General features: G+C 53.6%; 1 protein-coding gene across 1 annotated transcript in view; it reads right to left on the bottom strand.

Annotated features, from left to right (window-relative positions):
- Positions 1-15,892, bottom strand: part of RBM19 (RNA binding motif protein 19) — a 51,817-nt gene that overhangs the window by 7,868 nt on the left and 28,057 nt on the right. Inside the window, exons 22-23 of the mRNA XM_062504197.1 lie at positions 10,684-10,789; positions 5,046-5,166 (exon numbers count right to left, since the gene is read on the bottom strand). Of these exons, the coding sequence (XP_062360181.1) occupies positions 5,046-5,166; positions 10,684-10,789 (227 nt within the window). The remainder of the gene's footprint in view (positions 1-5,045; positions 5,167-10,683; positions 10,790-15,892) is intronic.

The raw sequence follows: 15,892 nt of genomic DNA, 5'->3' as shown, positions 1-15,892 counted from the left end.
TCCCAGCAGCACATCCCTGACCTCAGCAGGACGTGTCCCTGCTTTGTCCCTCCCGCCCCACAGCACAGCGCTGTCCTGGCACTGCCCAGCTCCCTGGGACACAGCACCATGCACACATCCTCCCCAATGGAGGCAGGAGAGGGGGGAACCCTGGGGGAACATCCCAACCCCAGCACCTGAGGTGACAAAGCCATTTGGTCCCTGATCTGAGGCTGACATCCTGCTTTATGCTGGGCAAGCAGTGCCCTCCCTGCAGGAGCCGTGGCACAGCCCTCTCTCCCCCCCTGGCTCCCCAGCTCACACACAGCACATGGAGAACAGCTGTTTAAATCCTGCTTTCAGACATCAAAAGCCTCGCTGGGTTTCTCAAACAAACAAACATACCATAGGACTAAAGAAAAGGTGTAAAATAAATAAATGGAACAAGCTGTGCATTTTCTTTTAGTATTACAGCTGCTGCGGGAGATAAACAACAAGTAAATGTCACAAAACATCAATACAGGAGAAATTAACCTGACAAAAGCTCACATATCCCCCCCCCCCCAACTCCCAACAATTTTGCATTTCTGGAGTTCCCATCTAATGATTTTATTTTTCAATTAATTCCTTGACAGAGAGCCAGAACCTACCTCCCTTCTCCCTGGGGGCTGTGGGGACGAGGGTGCTGATGGACCCCACTGCCCTCCCAGCACCCACCCCACTGAGCTCAGGGGAGCCCAGGGGGCCCCAAGGTGCTACCCCAAGGCCCTCCAGCAGCTCTTCCCAGTCCCATCACCCAAAGGCACAAAGGATAACCCACCCCAGAGGAAGGTGCCAGCTCAGCAGTTCTCCCTCTCCTTTACTCTGCTCCCAGCTCTCCTGCTCTGGAATGGCATCAGATGTGGTCTCGTCTCCCAAATCCACTGTGGGAAGCGTGTCCTGTACCTGCCACCCCTTCCCAAGCACACCCTGCACAGCAGAGGAGAAGCTGGAGATGGGATGCTGGGTGCACAGGGAGCATCCCTCAGCAGAGCAGGACCTGCCATGGCATGGACAGGGCAATTCCCCCTGCTACCCCCCCAGATTGACCAGCTCAGCCACGGGGAGCCCCAGGAGCATCCCCGTCCGGTCCAACGAAGAGAAAATAAAAACCCAGGAGGGTGGGGAAGCGAATTTGTTCGACTTCCTTCCGTTCTGCTGCTCCAAGCTGGTTAAGGTTTGCCCGCTAACGATCCCATTTGCTTCCTTTAAACAATGGGCAAAGCCGGCGGGGTGGGCCGGGAGGGGGATTACCATGGGATTAGAACGTGGCAGGGTTGCGGATGCCACGCTAATCCTGCAGGGTTTTACTCTCCGGCTCCGGCATGTGTTTGCATTAGTTACAGATGCTCTCGAAAAAAAAAAAAAAAAATTGGAAAAAAAAAAAAAAAAGAAAGGACAAAGGAGAAAAAAGGGAGTCTAGCGGTTGGGAGGTGAGGGAAAAGGAAACGTGGGGGTCTGTGGCCAAAGGAGGAGCAATATGGAGAAGGTGATGGAGGCGGGAGCAAGCTGGGAAAGGTGATGGCAGCAGGAAGACTTTCCCAGCCCGCCGGCAGGATCAGGACCATGCCTTCCCTGGCAGCCCCCTGCTTCCAGCAACAACTGTAAATAACCAGGGACGAGCCACAGCGGGGCTCGGCCGCTTTACCCCCACCCACAGCTGAACCCCCTCCTCACGCATCTCCTCATCCACCCTCCCCATCCTCCCTAGCAAACCCCCCCACAAGTCATTCCTTCCCCTCCCGGCGTGGCGAAATTCCCCATCTGTCAATTTAATTCTTTGATCGATGGGAAGGAGCAGGAAAAGCGGCCCGGCACAGCTGGCTGCCCAAGTTAGGCCTGGCAGGAGAGCCGAGCGCGGCTCTGCGGAGCGCACGGAGCACGGGCCATTGTCATTTAGTGGGATTGGGAGCCAGCGCCTTCCCTGCACGGCCCCGGGCTCCCGGGAGACAGCAGAGCACGCCGAGGGCATGGGCAGTGCTTGCCATCCTTCCCCCAGCTCGCCATTCCTCCAGGATGGAGCTGGGGAGGAAAGGGGACGGAGCTGCTCCCAGCCCTTGGCGGTTCCCTGATTTGGGATGCAGAAGTGCAGGGGCGAGCCTGAAGCGCTCTCCTCCTGCACAGGGCATGGCTGCCCCTTGCCCCAGGGATGGCAAATTCAGCTGCTGGGCAGCAGGAGCCCTTGGTCCAAGAGCCAGAACGCCAAACCACCCTGCTGGTTTCCAAAGCATCGGTGATCCTTGTTTCCCAAAGGGAGGATGCCCCTGCCCATGCTGAGGCTGAGATGCTGCTGCTGGCAGGGTTTGTCACCTGTCCCTGCCCTGCTGTGGCATTTGCCACAACCCTGCTCCAGGTTACTGGCTGCACTAGAGGTTCCAGGGACAACCGTTGGCCAAGCTGTCCCTGGCTTCTCCTTCCCACGTTAGCAGTCACCAAGTTCATCCACAGCAGCACAGAGCCTTGCCTGGCCCTGGCCAAGCCCTCAGGCTCTCCAGGCACCTTGCAGCAGTGGGTCCCCCAAATTACAAGTGGGGTGCAAACAACACTCAAAGTGTCTTCTTTTATTTCTAATGTAAAAACCTTCTGGCCCAAGGTGAAGAGCTGATACTCTCAGAAATGAGCAAAAAGCCTTAAACCTCTCCCAGACTGTGCTGGGAACCAGCGTGGGGTGCAGGGCTGAGGTCCCAGGCCTCAGGGCTGGGCTGTGGCTTCAATCCTGCCAGAATTACTGAAACCACCCGTGGCAGTCAGTGACCACTCCTGGGCTCCTCACTTTCTCCTGGAACATTACAAAGCCTCAGAACAAGCCATAAAGAATGACCTGAAAACTACACAAAATGGGAAGGAAGCCTATTCCATTTTATTGCATCTATTAGACCTATTGAAAAGACGGCTCAGAAGTGGCTTGATTGCCATGACAAACGCCTGCATGGAGAAAAGATTTGGGAGACCAGACCTCTCCTTCACAAATAACAGCAGAGACCTGGAACTGGAAGCCCAATCTCTCTAAATGGTCTCTAGAAATGAGGTGTGTAATTGTAGCAGAGAGCAGTCAGTGGTAGGACATGCCTGCCACAGCCCAGGTCAGGACTTTGAAATATTAAGACAAAGATGATGGCTGACATTCGAGCTGGGGACACCCCAGACCTTTGGTCTTGATTGTTTCTAGGGGCTTGAAGACCCAAAATTAGCTGTTCTTTCCTATTCCCAGCTCGGGATAGGGACCTGGCCACTGCAGGTGTGGGAAGACCCTCACAATTCACCCACGCTGTGCTGGGAGAGGAGGACTCATGGGACACTGATAAACAGCACAGGGATGACTGAGCTGCCCCTGTGCCCTGTGGGGCGAAGAAGAGACTTGGGGAAATGGGGATCAGTAGGAAAAAGCCTGGTTTCTGGTCTGTACCACCAGTGAAAAGAGATGCACCGTGTCAGCCTGGCTGTGTGAGCTCTGCATCCTCTCCATCCCTGCTCCATGTGGGAGAAGCAGCCTCTAACCACGCCAGGGAGAAAAGCTGAGGGAGCATCCCCCTTCCAGGGGGCTTCAGGCAGAGTGGTGGCAGCCTGTTTTCCTCTCTTTATCACTATCACCCTCTGCACACCCACAGAAGGGACAGGGTGCAGCTCCTGCCTTACCTCGGAGCCCTTGGCACCCCATGGTGCCTTGAAATCAGGAGCAGGTACTTCCCAAGGGAATAGAATCCTGCCCGTGATCCTCCAGCCTGCCAGCGTGGCACAGAGAGGCTGAGACCTGGTCCCAGCACCAGCCAGATCCTGGTGCCCACAGGTGTGCTCCAGCCTGGCTTTCCTGGCACAGAGCCCCTCCTGGCACATCCCACTCTGCTGCAGGATTAGCCACTGGCAGTTTTGCCAGGTCTGGAGTCACTGGATATTCCTGAGACAGGCTGGAGCACAGCAGGGATCGTGCTTCCATCCTATTTCCCACCCCTGAAGATGGGCAGTGGTAGCCTTGCTCGCTTTCCTCAGCTGAGACCCTGGAGACACTTCAGCTCCAGGGCTGCATTCCTGCTGGGATGTGAAAATTCTTTTCCTGTTGCCCAACCCAGGGCCCCAGCTCGGTGAGGAAGAGCCCAGACAAGGTGGCTGGAGCAAAGGCAGGCAAAAATCGGGAAGCAGAGCCTAGGGGAGGTGGCAGAATTCACAGCCACATCTGTGAGAGTCTGCAAGGACCCTAAAGCCAAGACTGTTTATTTCCCCCTACACTGAGCAGAGTGGAAAGAGGGGAAAGATAGAACTGAGTGCTTGAAACATCTCACCTGCTGTTTTCTCCACCCAGGTGGAGCTTCACATGCACGACATGTCCCCACTCCAGTGCTGGGCTCTGGGTGGGCACATGCACCCTCACAGCCCTGCCACCACCAAGCTGCAGTTTCCCCAGCCTGGAATTCCCAGCTCGGCACTATTTCAGGAACATGGGGATCACTGGATCAGTCAGGACCACTCAATAACTGAGATGTACTGCTCTTCCCTCAGCAAGGATGTGCAGCCCCACAACTGCTGCTAAAACCCCGGGCCAGGGGCGTGTGGTGATGGAGAGGGGAAGCTGGGAGGGGATGCAGGAGGAGAAGCATTGATCTCCAGCTTAGCCCTGCAGCCCAGGGGAGCCCTTCCTACATAAATATTTGCCAAGCAATGCATTTGTGCCTGTCGATGGCTGTCAATAGGAGCCTGCAGTGCTGTCATCTGCGGAGCTGTAACTCCCGGCGGCCTGAGCCAAGCAGTCCCTCCTGCACCCCAACCCATCCCCACACAGTTCTACACCCACGTGCTGCATGCGCAGAGCGTGTCCCCAGCTCAGGAGCACCCAGGGGAGGGAGCACAGGCCTTGTGGCTGGGAGGCGGCACCTGGGCACGGCTGGCGCACGCGGAGTTAAGGCTCACAGGTAGAGCTGTCAGACAAAGCCCTGGCCTGGATGCCTCCTGCTGCATGCTCAGGCTCCAGCACAGTACCTGCCAGCCCCCAGCTGTGCCAGGTGGGCAGTGCCAGGCAGGAGGGGTGACCTTACCGTGGAAGTGCTGGGCGGTTTTGCGGCGCAGGGCCTCGAGCGTCTCCTCCGTGTCTGCCCACTCCAGCACCAGCCTGCGGCCGTACAGGTGAGTGCTGTGGCACAGGGCACTGAAGGCTTTCTGCAGAGTTCAACGAGAATAAAAAAAAGAAATTAAAGGAAAAAAATAAGAACAGGCTCACAGGAAGGAAGGCAAAAATGTCCCTCCCTCTGCCCTGGAGGGGAAAGGCCACTGGCCGGACACGGTGCTCGGAGTGCTTTGCTCTGATGGGGCAGGATCCATCTCCATCGGAGGCTCTGACTCGGTCATTTATCTTCTCTGTGCTTGCAGCAGAGCACATTGCCATCACCATTGCTGCTGGCTGCTGCTCGTGGTGGGGCAGGCTGGAATCCAGAGCAGGATGGGAGCACCCTGAGCTGGGAATGCTGCAGTCTCTGGAGTTCTGGGTCAGCACTGGGTGGGACCTCCTGACTCCCCAGCATTCTGTTCTCTGCTGGAAGCACAGCTCAGCTATCAGAGAGAAGTTCTTTCTGCTCTGGAAGCAAGCTGGAAAACTGCCTTTCTCCTGCCAACCATTTGGTGACTTGGCCATGTTGACAGCAAATGTGGCAGTGCAGAAGCCAGCACAGAAGTCCTCTGTTCTTTGTGCCTGTGGTGGATTGATCCACTCCAGAAATCCAGAGGTTTCCTGGTGTTAGATCCTGCTCAGTAACACCCATACAGCTGTAAACTCGTGCAGATGTTGAACACAAATGTGCCAGCCAGCCCAGAGCTCAGATGCCTTCCTCTGTCCATAAGCAACCAGCAGAGAGACCCAGAAAACAGTGCCTCAGTCCAGGGAAGTTTGATTTTTGTCGGTATTTCCCACAGAATTTCAAGGAAATTCAGGATTGAGCAGGATTGGGCCCACAATCCAAATACACAAACACACTGGCCTAATATTTTTATCCCCCAGGGCCCACACTACAGTAAAGGCTGGGCACAGGGGAAGAGAAATGCCCCAAAAACTTTTTTAAAAAACCCAGCTAAGGCTGGGATTAGCTCAGGTTCTGAGCTCTGCAAACTCACACCCCTGGAACAAAATCCTAGCAGCTCTAGGATCAGACACACATCCTGCTGTCCAGCAGGGAGCTGTGCTCCCATCTGGAGGCTCCCAAACCAGCTCCCAAGCTGTCCTGTAGAAGCCCACATCTCTCCTGTGAGCCACCTGCTAAAAGCAGCTTTGAGCCACTGCAGCTGTCCCCAAATGCCACATCCTTGGGCAGAGGGCTTGTCCTGCTTTGCTGCCCACAGCTGCTCCTCAGGACCCTCCTTGAGCTGCTGGGTAATGAAACTCATAAGAAAAACCCCACTTTCAGTAAGCAGCATCCAGTAACCTGAGTTTTCCTCTCTGTCCAAAGTCCTTGCACCCACATAACCCTCACGTGCTATCAAACAGTGACGAGGAGCACCAGCTCCACCTGCTCCACGACATGGGTGAAATTCCCATGATCCCAGCACCCCCTGCTCCCCGGGGTGATCCCAGCAGGGCCGAGTGCTCCCTTTTCCAGGGACGCATTCCTCCTGGAAGAGCTGATTTGCTGCTGCTGTGTTTTCAAGGCCTATCTCCCCATTAGCAGAGCAATGTGTTGGCTTAAACAAACGCTCGGGGGGAGGCAGTGGAAGGGAGCTGTGAGGGCTGTTTACATTGGCACCAGGAGCCTTTTCCAAAGCCTGGCACACAACCCACGGCTCTAAACACTGCATTTCCTTTAATTCCTATTTTTGGATTTCTCCTTCCCACAGCACAAGGAAGAGGGAGGTTGGGTGACAGCACACAGCCCATCCGTGCTCCACAGGTCATGGAGGAGGGCAGACCATAATGAACGTGGCACTTGGTGGGCTCTGGTCCTCTGAGCCATTTCTCTGCCCCCACCTCCTCCTCCTCCTCCTCACAGGACTGCCATCCTCTAGTTTTGCTGGCAGCCCTGGGAAAGGTCATGGAGCAAGAGGGAAGGCAGATGCTGCCATCCAGTTATTTTACATGCAAGAAACGTGCTGGGTGAGACACACCCGCCACCAGCCTGGGGACATTGGCCCTTCCTCGCCAAATACATCCCCAAAATGAGTTGTGGCTTGCACCCACGATGAAGGAAAGCTCCAGCCTGTACTGGGATCCCTGCTCCCTGTCTTCCAGATGGGCACCAGGAGCTGGGAATGCAGAAGAGAAGCTGTACATTTCAGGTGCCAAACACACAGATGTCACTTCTTTGGAAACAAGCTAAAAGACAAAAGCTGTCCATTACTCTGAGAGGAATTAAGACTTTTTCAGGGGGGTTAAAAAAAAAGAGAAAGCACTGATGATTTAAAAGACAAAGGGATGAAGGGGAGAAATGCCATCCCCACACATCCACACTGCTGGAAATCTTCCAGGGAGAGGAGGAAATCTGCCACTGCTGCTATTCCAAATGAAGAGATAGGTAGGGAAAAATATGTTTTAATTAGGTGACAAGTATGAAATGAGGAGAAGCAGGCTGGCTTTCACAGAAAGCAGGAGCTATTTTTGGGGAGCAGCTCCTCTATATGAGCATCTGCCTTCCCAGGACACCTCTTTGGAGGAACAAAGAAGGGCCAGAGGTTTGTGGAGATGTATCCAAATGAGGGATAAAGGGAGGTGTGGTGTTTGCTAACCCTAGAGAGAGACTCACCACAAAAATTTCCAGGGCTTCATATCTTCCTACACCTTCAAGGGGAGCCTTTGCCACAAAAACCTCATTTTGAAATGCCCAAACCCGATTCTGATAAAGCTGCTGCATTTGGTAACACACCCTCTGCCAGGCCACCCCAAAGCCTGAAGATCCCTGGCAAATCTTCTCCCAGGCCTCACTTTCCAGATGCTTTAGGGGTTGCATGAAAACCCTATAGACTTCTCCTCCTTGAGAACAGGATGTGAGCACACTTAAAAATGCCATTTCTTTTTGCGAAGTTTGGTTCAAGCTTAACGTTAAGGATCAGCATGGTGGGAAAAAGCAGGGAGAGGCTGGAACAGCAGCTTAAAAACATACTGTGGGATTCAGAAAGAGAATTTCCAAGTGAAGAGGTGGCTGACAAACCCCAGGAAGGCCAGGCTGTGGGGATGAGGCAGCCAGAGCTGTGGAGCAGAGCCTGCTGTGCTGGCAGGGCCGGGAGCAGCGTCTGTCACCCTGGGTGTGACAGTGCCAGCCCTGACTGCTGCACTCATTTAGAGGACAGTGCTACTCTGCCTCCAGATTCCCCCCTGCCCTATTAAATACTCAAGCCAAAGAGCCTCCAGGCTGGAATCATTAGAGGGACAAAGGGTCAACAACATTAGGAGATTGATAAATATCCCAGCCTCACAAGAGCCAGTCCCAACTGAGGATGCTCTCTGCAATGCCAGCTGCACACAAGGATTTTTCCTTCCGTGTGTGTGCATTTTGAAAGCGTTGGCTGTCTCTCCCAAATGAGCAATTTCTATTTGGAGACCAGATGTATTTTTATATCAACAGGGGAGAAAAGTGGGAACTCGGCTTCCCAGTTAATAGTTCAAAAATAAAAACAATTCCGCACCAATTCTGCACAGGGAACGTCAGGAAACGGTTAGTGCTTCCTTTAGTAGAGTTAATTTGGTATTGTTGGTGCATGGGAGTTCCAGAGGAGGCTGAGGAGATCAAGCCAAGCCTGATGGGGCAGAGCTGCAGGCACAGCACTGGGGAGCTGGCAGGAGGAGCCCCCCATCTCTGTGCTGTGGAAAATCTCCATGTGCACTCCCACAGCAGCCGTGGTTGTTCAGAGAAAAAGACAAACACGGGAGGTCACAGGCTTTAAATGCCCAACAAAGGCAGCCTAACTATTCTATTACAAACCCATCATGTTTTATAAGATGCTTATAAGCAATTTCCAGATTACCACTCTGAGCAAAAGCGTCACTGACAGTCAGAGCTATTCAGCTCAGAGGTCTCCAGGCCCACTCCCCTCCTCTCTCATTTCACTCAGCAATAAACTCTAAGCCAATTATGAGCGTGTTTACAATATTCAGGATCCTATTCATCAATACACCGTGCATCCTTTTCCAGACGGCCAATGGAGTGTACTTGATGTGCCACTTGTGAGACAATTAAATCCCTCAAAGAGATGAGGGTGGAAAAAAAATATGAAGAAGGAAGAAGAGCTGCTTTGCTGGGAAAGAAGAAAACCCTGCTGAGAGCTCTTCCACAGGGCAGCTCTCTCCCTGCATGCTCCCCTCCATGAGCTTAGAGAGCAATGCCCTGGGCCAGAGCCCTGCCTGGCTCTCTCCCCTGTCACTGAGGTCCCATTTGTCCAGTCCAGCTGGAATAAGTCCCTGAGGGGATGAAAAGGGAGGCAAACACTGAGCCTGTGCCTGTTTCCCACAGAGAGCAGCAGTAAAGCAGGTGCTGCCTCACACCCCCCCAAACTGAGCAGCAGTAAAAGAACCAGTCGGGTCCCTCTACGGACCTTTCCATCCAAAGCCTAAAGTTTCCTTGGGAAGAGATTAATTCAAACTCCAGGAACAAAGCCTGAATGACTGTGGAGGGAAGCAGAGGTGAAAGCAAAGCTGCTTTGAGCAGAGCCACAGGCACAGCTCAAGGTGCAGGGAGAGGAATCAGGCTCCTGGGGGATCCCTGCACCCCCAGCTGACCCCCAAGGGGATGAGGGAAGCTGAGCTGAGCAGAGGGAAGTTTGAGTTAGGATCAATACAGGACTAAGAAAGAAACTCCATGTACTGTGTTATACAGGAGGTCAGGCTGGAAGGGATGATCTAATAGTCCCTTGTGATCCTGGATCAATGAATGCTGTCTAAAAATATAAACACAGGCTCTGGCTGGCTCCCCCCTCCTCCCTCCTTCATCTCTGCTCACAGTCTGGAAAATCTGGAGTTTTGGGGGCTCATGTGGTCTCTTTCCTCCAGCCATAACATCCCGTGGGTTGTGCTTACAGTCACTCCCTTCCACACCCTGCACAAATCCCCAGGAATCAGCAGCAGGATGAAATCCACCCTGCTCCAGAACCTCTGGCAAAGGATAAGAGGAGGGTACCATCAGACAGGCTGCAATCCCCTTGTTTCTGCTAAAAGCATGGAACTTAAAGGTAGAGGAAAGCTTTCAAAAAGAAATGAACTAGGCCAAGTCATAACTACTGATCCTCTGGCACAGACACTGGGAAAGCAGCAGGATAAGGCTGCTCACAAACACACACAAGAACTGGTGAACAGAAACCTCGCACAGGTTACAAATTAGGGAACAGCCACAATATCCAAACCTGCCCTAAAATAAAGGTAGGGGTGGAGGTGGAACATGTGCAAAAGTTTCCTGATGTGTTAATGTTGGGTCAAAAACATCCCGTCTCACCTTGCTGCTGACAAATCTGAAAAAATAAGCTCCTGTCCTTCTGCATTACAAGAATTTTGAGTTATTTTATCAGCTGCACCAAGATTATCCCTGCTAGGGTTTGGGTTGTGGGCTTTGTTGCTGGCCACGAGGTGGTTTCAGCCTGACTGCAGCTTTCCTGGGGAATGCTGCCAGCCTGCCCCAAACCTGGGCTAAGCCTCCACGGGACAGAGCCTCCAGGCTCCCCTCCCAGCTGGGGAGTGCCAGAAGGACAGGGAGGAGCACAGCTCACCTTGGCATCCTGCTTGGTGACGAAGTCCACAAAGCCAAAGCCCCGGTGGGATCCCGTTCCTGCCGCTTTCTTGGGCAGCCGCACAGTCTTGAGCTCTCCAAAGGTGCTGTGAATCCAAGGAAAAGCAGCATGAGAGGAAGGGAAGGGTCACCCCTGTCCCACGAACCTTGGCAGTGCCAGCTGCAGACCCATGCTGAGTGGGTCACTCACATTAGGTGAATCTTGCTCCAGGTACTCTGCTTGCCTGCAAACCCCATTTCCAAAGCAAATACAATCAGCTAAAAACTCAGCTTGGATTTCAAGGATCATTCTGGATATAAAACTTAACAATACAAAAAACTTCAGTGTAACTGCTTTGTTCCCCCTTCCCTCAGGACAGCCAACCAGAATGCCATGCCCTGCTCTTGGTGGGCAAAGCATCTCCAGGAAACCAGGGCCGCTCCAAATCTCACCAAAAGATTTATTTACACCTTTAAAGAGGGGCTGGAGTGCACGAGTGCACAGAATACAGGGAGGAGACAGAGCATGACCCCACAGGGAATTACTCTGTTTCCAGAATAGCTCCTCCATCCCTAGAGGTATCATCCCTCCAGCTCCAGGGATCCTGGGCATTTTTTATGATGGGATTTCCTCGCTCTAACCCTTCAGCCTCTCCCATCCTGCAGCTTCTGTGCTGGAATAAACTGGTTTTATCAAAGCTTTCTGAATGGAGAAAGGGAAACAGGCAAACCCAGCAGACCATAACAACCTCCATATCCAACAGCATTTCAGACAAGTTTTGCAATATCAGTGGAAAGCCTGGAATGGGGAGACAAGGGGCTACCTGTCCCACAGAAGGAACTTGTGACTTGAGCAGCAAAGCACGCAGCCATCCCACTTTGCCCAGAATCCCTATAAAGAGCCCCAAAGGCAGCACGGGCTGGCCACCCCTCTCCAGTGCCATCCCCTGGAGAAATTCCAGGACAAAGCCAACGCTTTCCCTGCTGCCAAGCTCCCGCTTCCCCTTCTCCTCCCCTCACACCCATTTATCAAACACATATGCACAAACTGCAGGCAATAAATATTTAACGTGGCCCAGGTCTGAAGAGATGTGTTATTTTATTTGAAAATCTCCACACAGGCGTGCATACACAAAAGGAGCCTAGGATACAGCAGTGCCAAAGAGCACCTGGGAATAAACACAGTAAAGGCCATAAACGCTCTCGTGAAATGATATAAGCTAAATCCTGGGAGTTAACCTGCTGCACTGGCAGCATGACCAGGCATTCATCCACCCAATTTCCTTAGGCAACGTGGTGTGTAAATGCACCATTATGAAGCTTCAAAATGAATCTGCACGTCTCCCACTCGCTCGGTGCTTTCCCTCCCTCTCTCCCTCGTGCCCCCTCCGAGCTGGAGCTACACAAACAAACAAACAAACCCCAGCACAGGAGAGGGAGCAGCCTCAGCCACTGGGAATGCTCGGAGCCTGTGGTTTCCAGAGGTCCTCCTGCAAGGGGGTGGAGGTGACAGGGACTCCCAGGATCCCTGGAGCGTCTCAAACACTGCGGTTGGGTGAAGGGAGAGGCAAGGAGAAAGCTCCTGAGCCACAGAGATGCCCATCTAGCTAGGGAAAATGGGAGGCAAGAGCCATGGGCATGCTCCAGTCTCTCTCTCTCTCTCTCTCCATGAAAAATATCAAGGACATTGCCAGGGGGCAGCAGAATATTTGCTGAAGGAAAAGGAGCAGAGTATTTGCTCAAAGGGAGGTCTTGGACAATGCTCGGTCTGTGCACTGAAACACCTCCGCGTCCTTTTGACACCAAGACCCAGCAGCTAGGATGGGTCAGGAGGTACCCACAGGAGGAGGCTGGCTCTGGATTCAGCGTCCCAGGGAAGCTGTGCTGACCCACATCAGCCTGGGCAGAGCTGGAGAAACTGGCTCTTCCTTCCTCTCCAGCTCAGAGCAGTCCAAGCCACCTGCACGTGGAGAGGTGTGGAGGGAGCGGAGACCTGATCCAGATCCAGAGCAGGGCTGGCCACGAGCATTCCCCGGGCAATGGGAACCAGCAGGGGCTTCCAGAGGGATGGATCCAGGGAACAAGCGAGGTGAGGGAAGCCGAGGGGACAGGGCTGACCCCAGTGGGGCCATGCAGGGGAACAGCATCCCCCCCACAGCGGTGTTAATTAGAAACCACAACACAGCAATTACCGGCCCGGGAGCTGCGAATGAAGCGCAGAGCTCCGGCCTTTAATGTTCTCCTCTCCGGTGCCAGGCACAGACTCACACCTCTCTTTTCCAATTATTTCTCCTGGGTTTGGGGGGAGAGAGAGGCAGAGGGAGAAGGAAACCCAATTACCCCTGCAGTGGCAGGCTCCCGTGCCCAGGGAAGCCAGAGGGAAGCCAGTGCTGACACGTTTGCTGTCACCCCAGCTGCAGCCAGGCTCCAGGATGGCCATGCATGGATGGTGCCCTCGAGATGGGAGGAGGAAAAGCACGGAGCACAACACCCAAGTGACACCAGAGCACAACGGCAAGGGAGGGACGAAAGCAGCTCTTCCATAAGATCTCATGGAGCTGTTTGAAAATGTGCTCCCAGGGGCTGGGATGGCTGTGGAGGCAGAGGGGTCACAGCAACACAGACCTGGTGGCACTGCCAGCTCCTTCCCCTTCCAGCACAGACTTCTGATGGACACAGATGGAGCCAGAAACCCACAGGCAGCCCAGGGTAGGGGTTCCTCTGGGTGCTGGTGCCTCTCTCCTCTCAAAATGGGCAGAGATCAGCAATCCTGCTGCCAGCACAGAGCACAGCACCAGGCCAGGCTCCTTCCCTCGAACAGAATGGTTTACAGGGATGTTGCCAGCATCTGTGAGTGTGAAACCAGAGTGGTGGTTTCTGGATTTATACTCACCCACCCCGTCCATGCCCTCCCCAAGTGCTCCTGAGCCCCTGCAGCAGGGCTGAAGGACCTGGTGGTTGGGGGAACAAAGCCCTTTCAGGCTTCAGACACTGACTTGTTTGCAGTCAGCCTGGCTTAACTTTGCACAAGACTTGAACCTCAGTCCTGATGAGCCCACCAGATGCCTGTGCCTGGCCTGGAGCTGCATTTCTGGCAGGACACCCCCACAGCTCCTGGTGGCACCGCACTGGGATGGGATTTCAGTGTGGCCAAGGTGTGCAGCAACCCCAAATCTCTTGTGAAACCCCCATGGAGCTGCTCACAATTAGTACAGGAAGGTTTGGGGGGGGGCAAAAAAAAAGGGTTTTGCCACAGAGGCAGCAGGATGGACATGGCTGCCCCAACTCCTCCTGCCTCCCCTCCTGCAGATCCATGAAAAACAGTGTCCAACAGCTCTTCTCTGAAATCCCAAGTGGAATCAGGACCAGGAGGGGAGGGCAGAGATGCAGAGGATGTGGCTCTGCCTGGGCTCCCCTGTCCCTGCCAGGCAGGCTGGCAGATCTGTCCTCACGCCTCGCTCTCCCAGGCTTGGCAGTTTTCCTGCTGTTGGCTGGGAGGGATGACAGCCTCTACAAACACTGTAACTCCTATTTCCTAAATGAGAACCTTTGTTTTAAACCCATCCAGATTTGCTAGGAAACCAGACAAAGCTTGTGCTGGCCCTGGCTGAGCCACGATCCACAGGGCTGCAGAATACAGAGAGCCACAAGCTCTCCTTTGATAAGTCACCCATGCCCAGCTCAGCAGAAACACGGGGTGCATCCCAGAGATGCCAGCAAGGATATCCCCTCCCTCCCTCCCACAAGAGATGCAGCATTTCTCCATGGCAGTGCTGGCTATCAGCTGCTCTCTTGCTGCTTTGGCAGCCCTTCCAGCTGCCATCCTGCTTCCCTGGCTAAGCACGGGGAGGAAAAGGAGATTTCTCCTCATCACTGCAAGCTGGCTGCAGGTCAGAGGAACATCACTCCTTGGGATTTTTATTATAGCCTTCTGGCACAGGCCAGCTGGGAGGCAAGTCCTTTGCCTGCTAATTATAGGACATTATATTGCTATTAAACAGCACATTCCAGCTCAGGAGACAACACACGGCTCACTTGGCTTTGCCTGGTCACCAGAAGGAGCCTGCACATCCTTCACCAACACAGCCATGGGCCAGAGGAGAATGGGCATACAGGAGGGCTCCAAAAAACCTCTTCCTTCCTCCCTGGTCTCAAGAAAACCCCCCAGCTTCAGGCAGCTGTGAAGGCTGCTCGTTCATGGGACAGGTACCTCCAGATCAGGGTAAATGTGGAGTCAGAATGGTTTGGTTGGAAGAAACATTAAAGCCCATCCAGCTCCACCTCCTGCCATGGGCAGGGACACCTTCCACTGTCCCAGGGTGCTCTAAAACCTGTCCAGCCTGGCCTTGGACACTTCACAAGGATCCAGAGGCCTCCCCACCCTCACAGGGAACAGTTTCTTCCAAAGAATTTCTTCTTCTAAGAAATTGTAAACATCTCTCCAGCTGGGAAGCGTTCCCTCCATTTCAACCCCTTCCCCGTCTCACAGAGCAGCACTGAACGTGCAAAATCCTCGGGACAGGCCAGAGCTACCCATCCCTGATGGGCATTTTCAAGACCCAAACACACAGATATGTTCATCTGATTTGATCCTGGTGCACCCGAAGCTATGAGCTGATCAAGGACTCTTGGGTTGCCATGTTCAGAGGCAGAAAGCACAACTGACACCACAAATCTGTCCACTGCCAAAAACTCAGAATATCTTGGAAAACAACCACAAAAACCATCCTGAGTGTTCTGCAGATGTGTACAGAGGTTCTACTGCACAGAACAGTCTTAAATCCCCCTCTCTGGTTTATATTCCTTCAAGAAAAACGAAACTGCAAAATCACGCTGCAAAGCTGAATATGAAAACCTTTACCAAGGCTGTCAACCTTCTCCTGGGTTGCCATCTACTGCCACCATCTCCTCCTCCTCTCCTCTTGCTGCCAAGCCCTGCCCAAATTTCCCCTGGTGACTGCTGGCTGCCCCAGGCTGGAGCTCAGGCGGATGAGCCAGGCAGCGTGACCGTGACCGCTCATCCCAAATGGCTCTGGGCAGGGATGACGAGTCCAAAAGAGACACAAGTCCCTCCCTGCACAGCCTCAGCCCCAGGAGCAGGCTGCAGCCACACAGAATTCCCTCAATCCCTCTGCAATGCTCCTCTTGCTTTGATTCTTTTCCCCCGCTCGCCCCCAAACAGGACCTTCCCTCCCTCAGAAAATGATGGC

The sequence above is a fragment of the Cinclus cinclus genome, chromosome 17 (genome assembly GCF_963662255.1).
Source record: "Cinclus cinclus chromosome 17, bCinCin1.1, whole genome shotgun sequence".
Lineage (NCBI taxonomy): Eukaryota > Metazoa > Chordata > Aves > Passeriformes > Cinclidae > Cinclus > Cinclus cinclus.
This window is presented reverse-complemented; position numbering and strand designations above follow the sequence as displayed.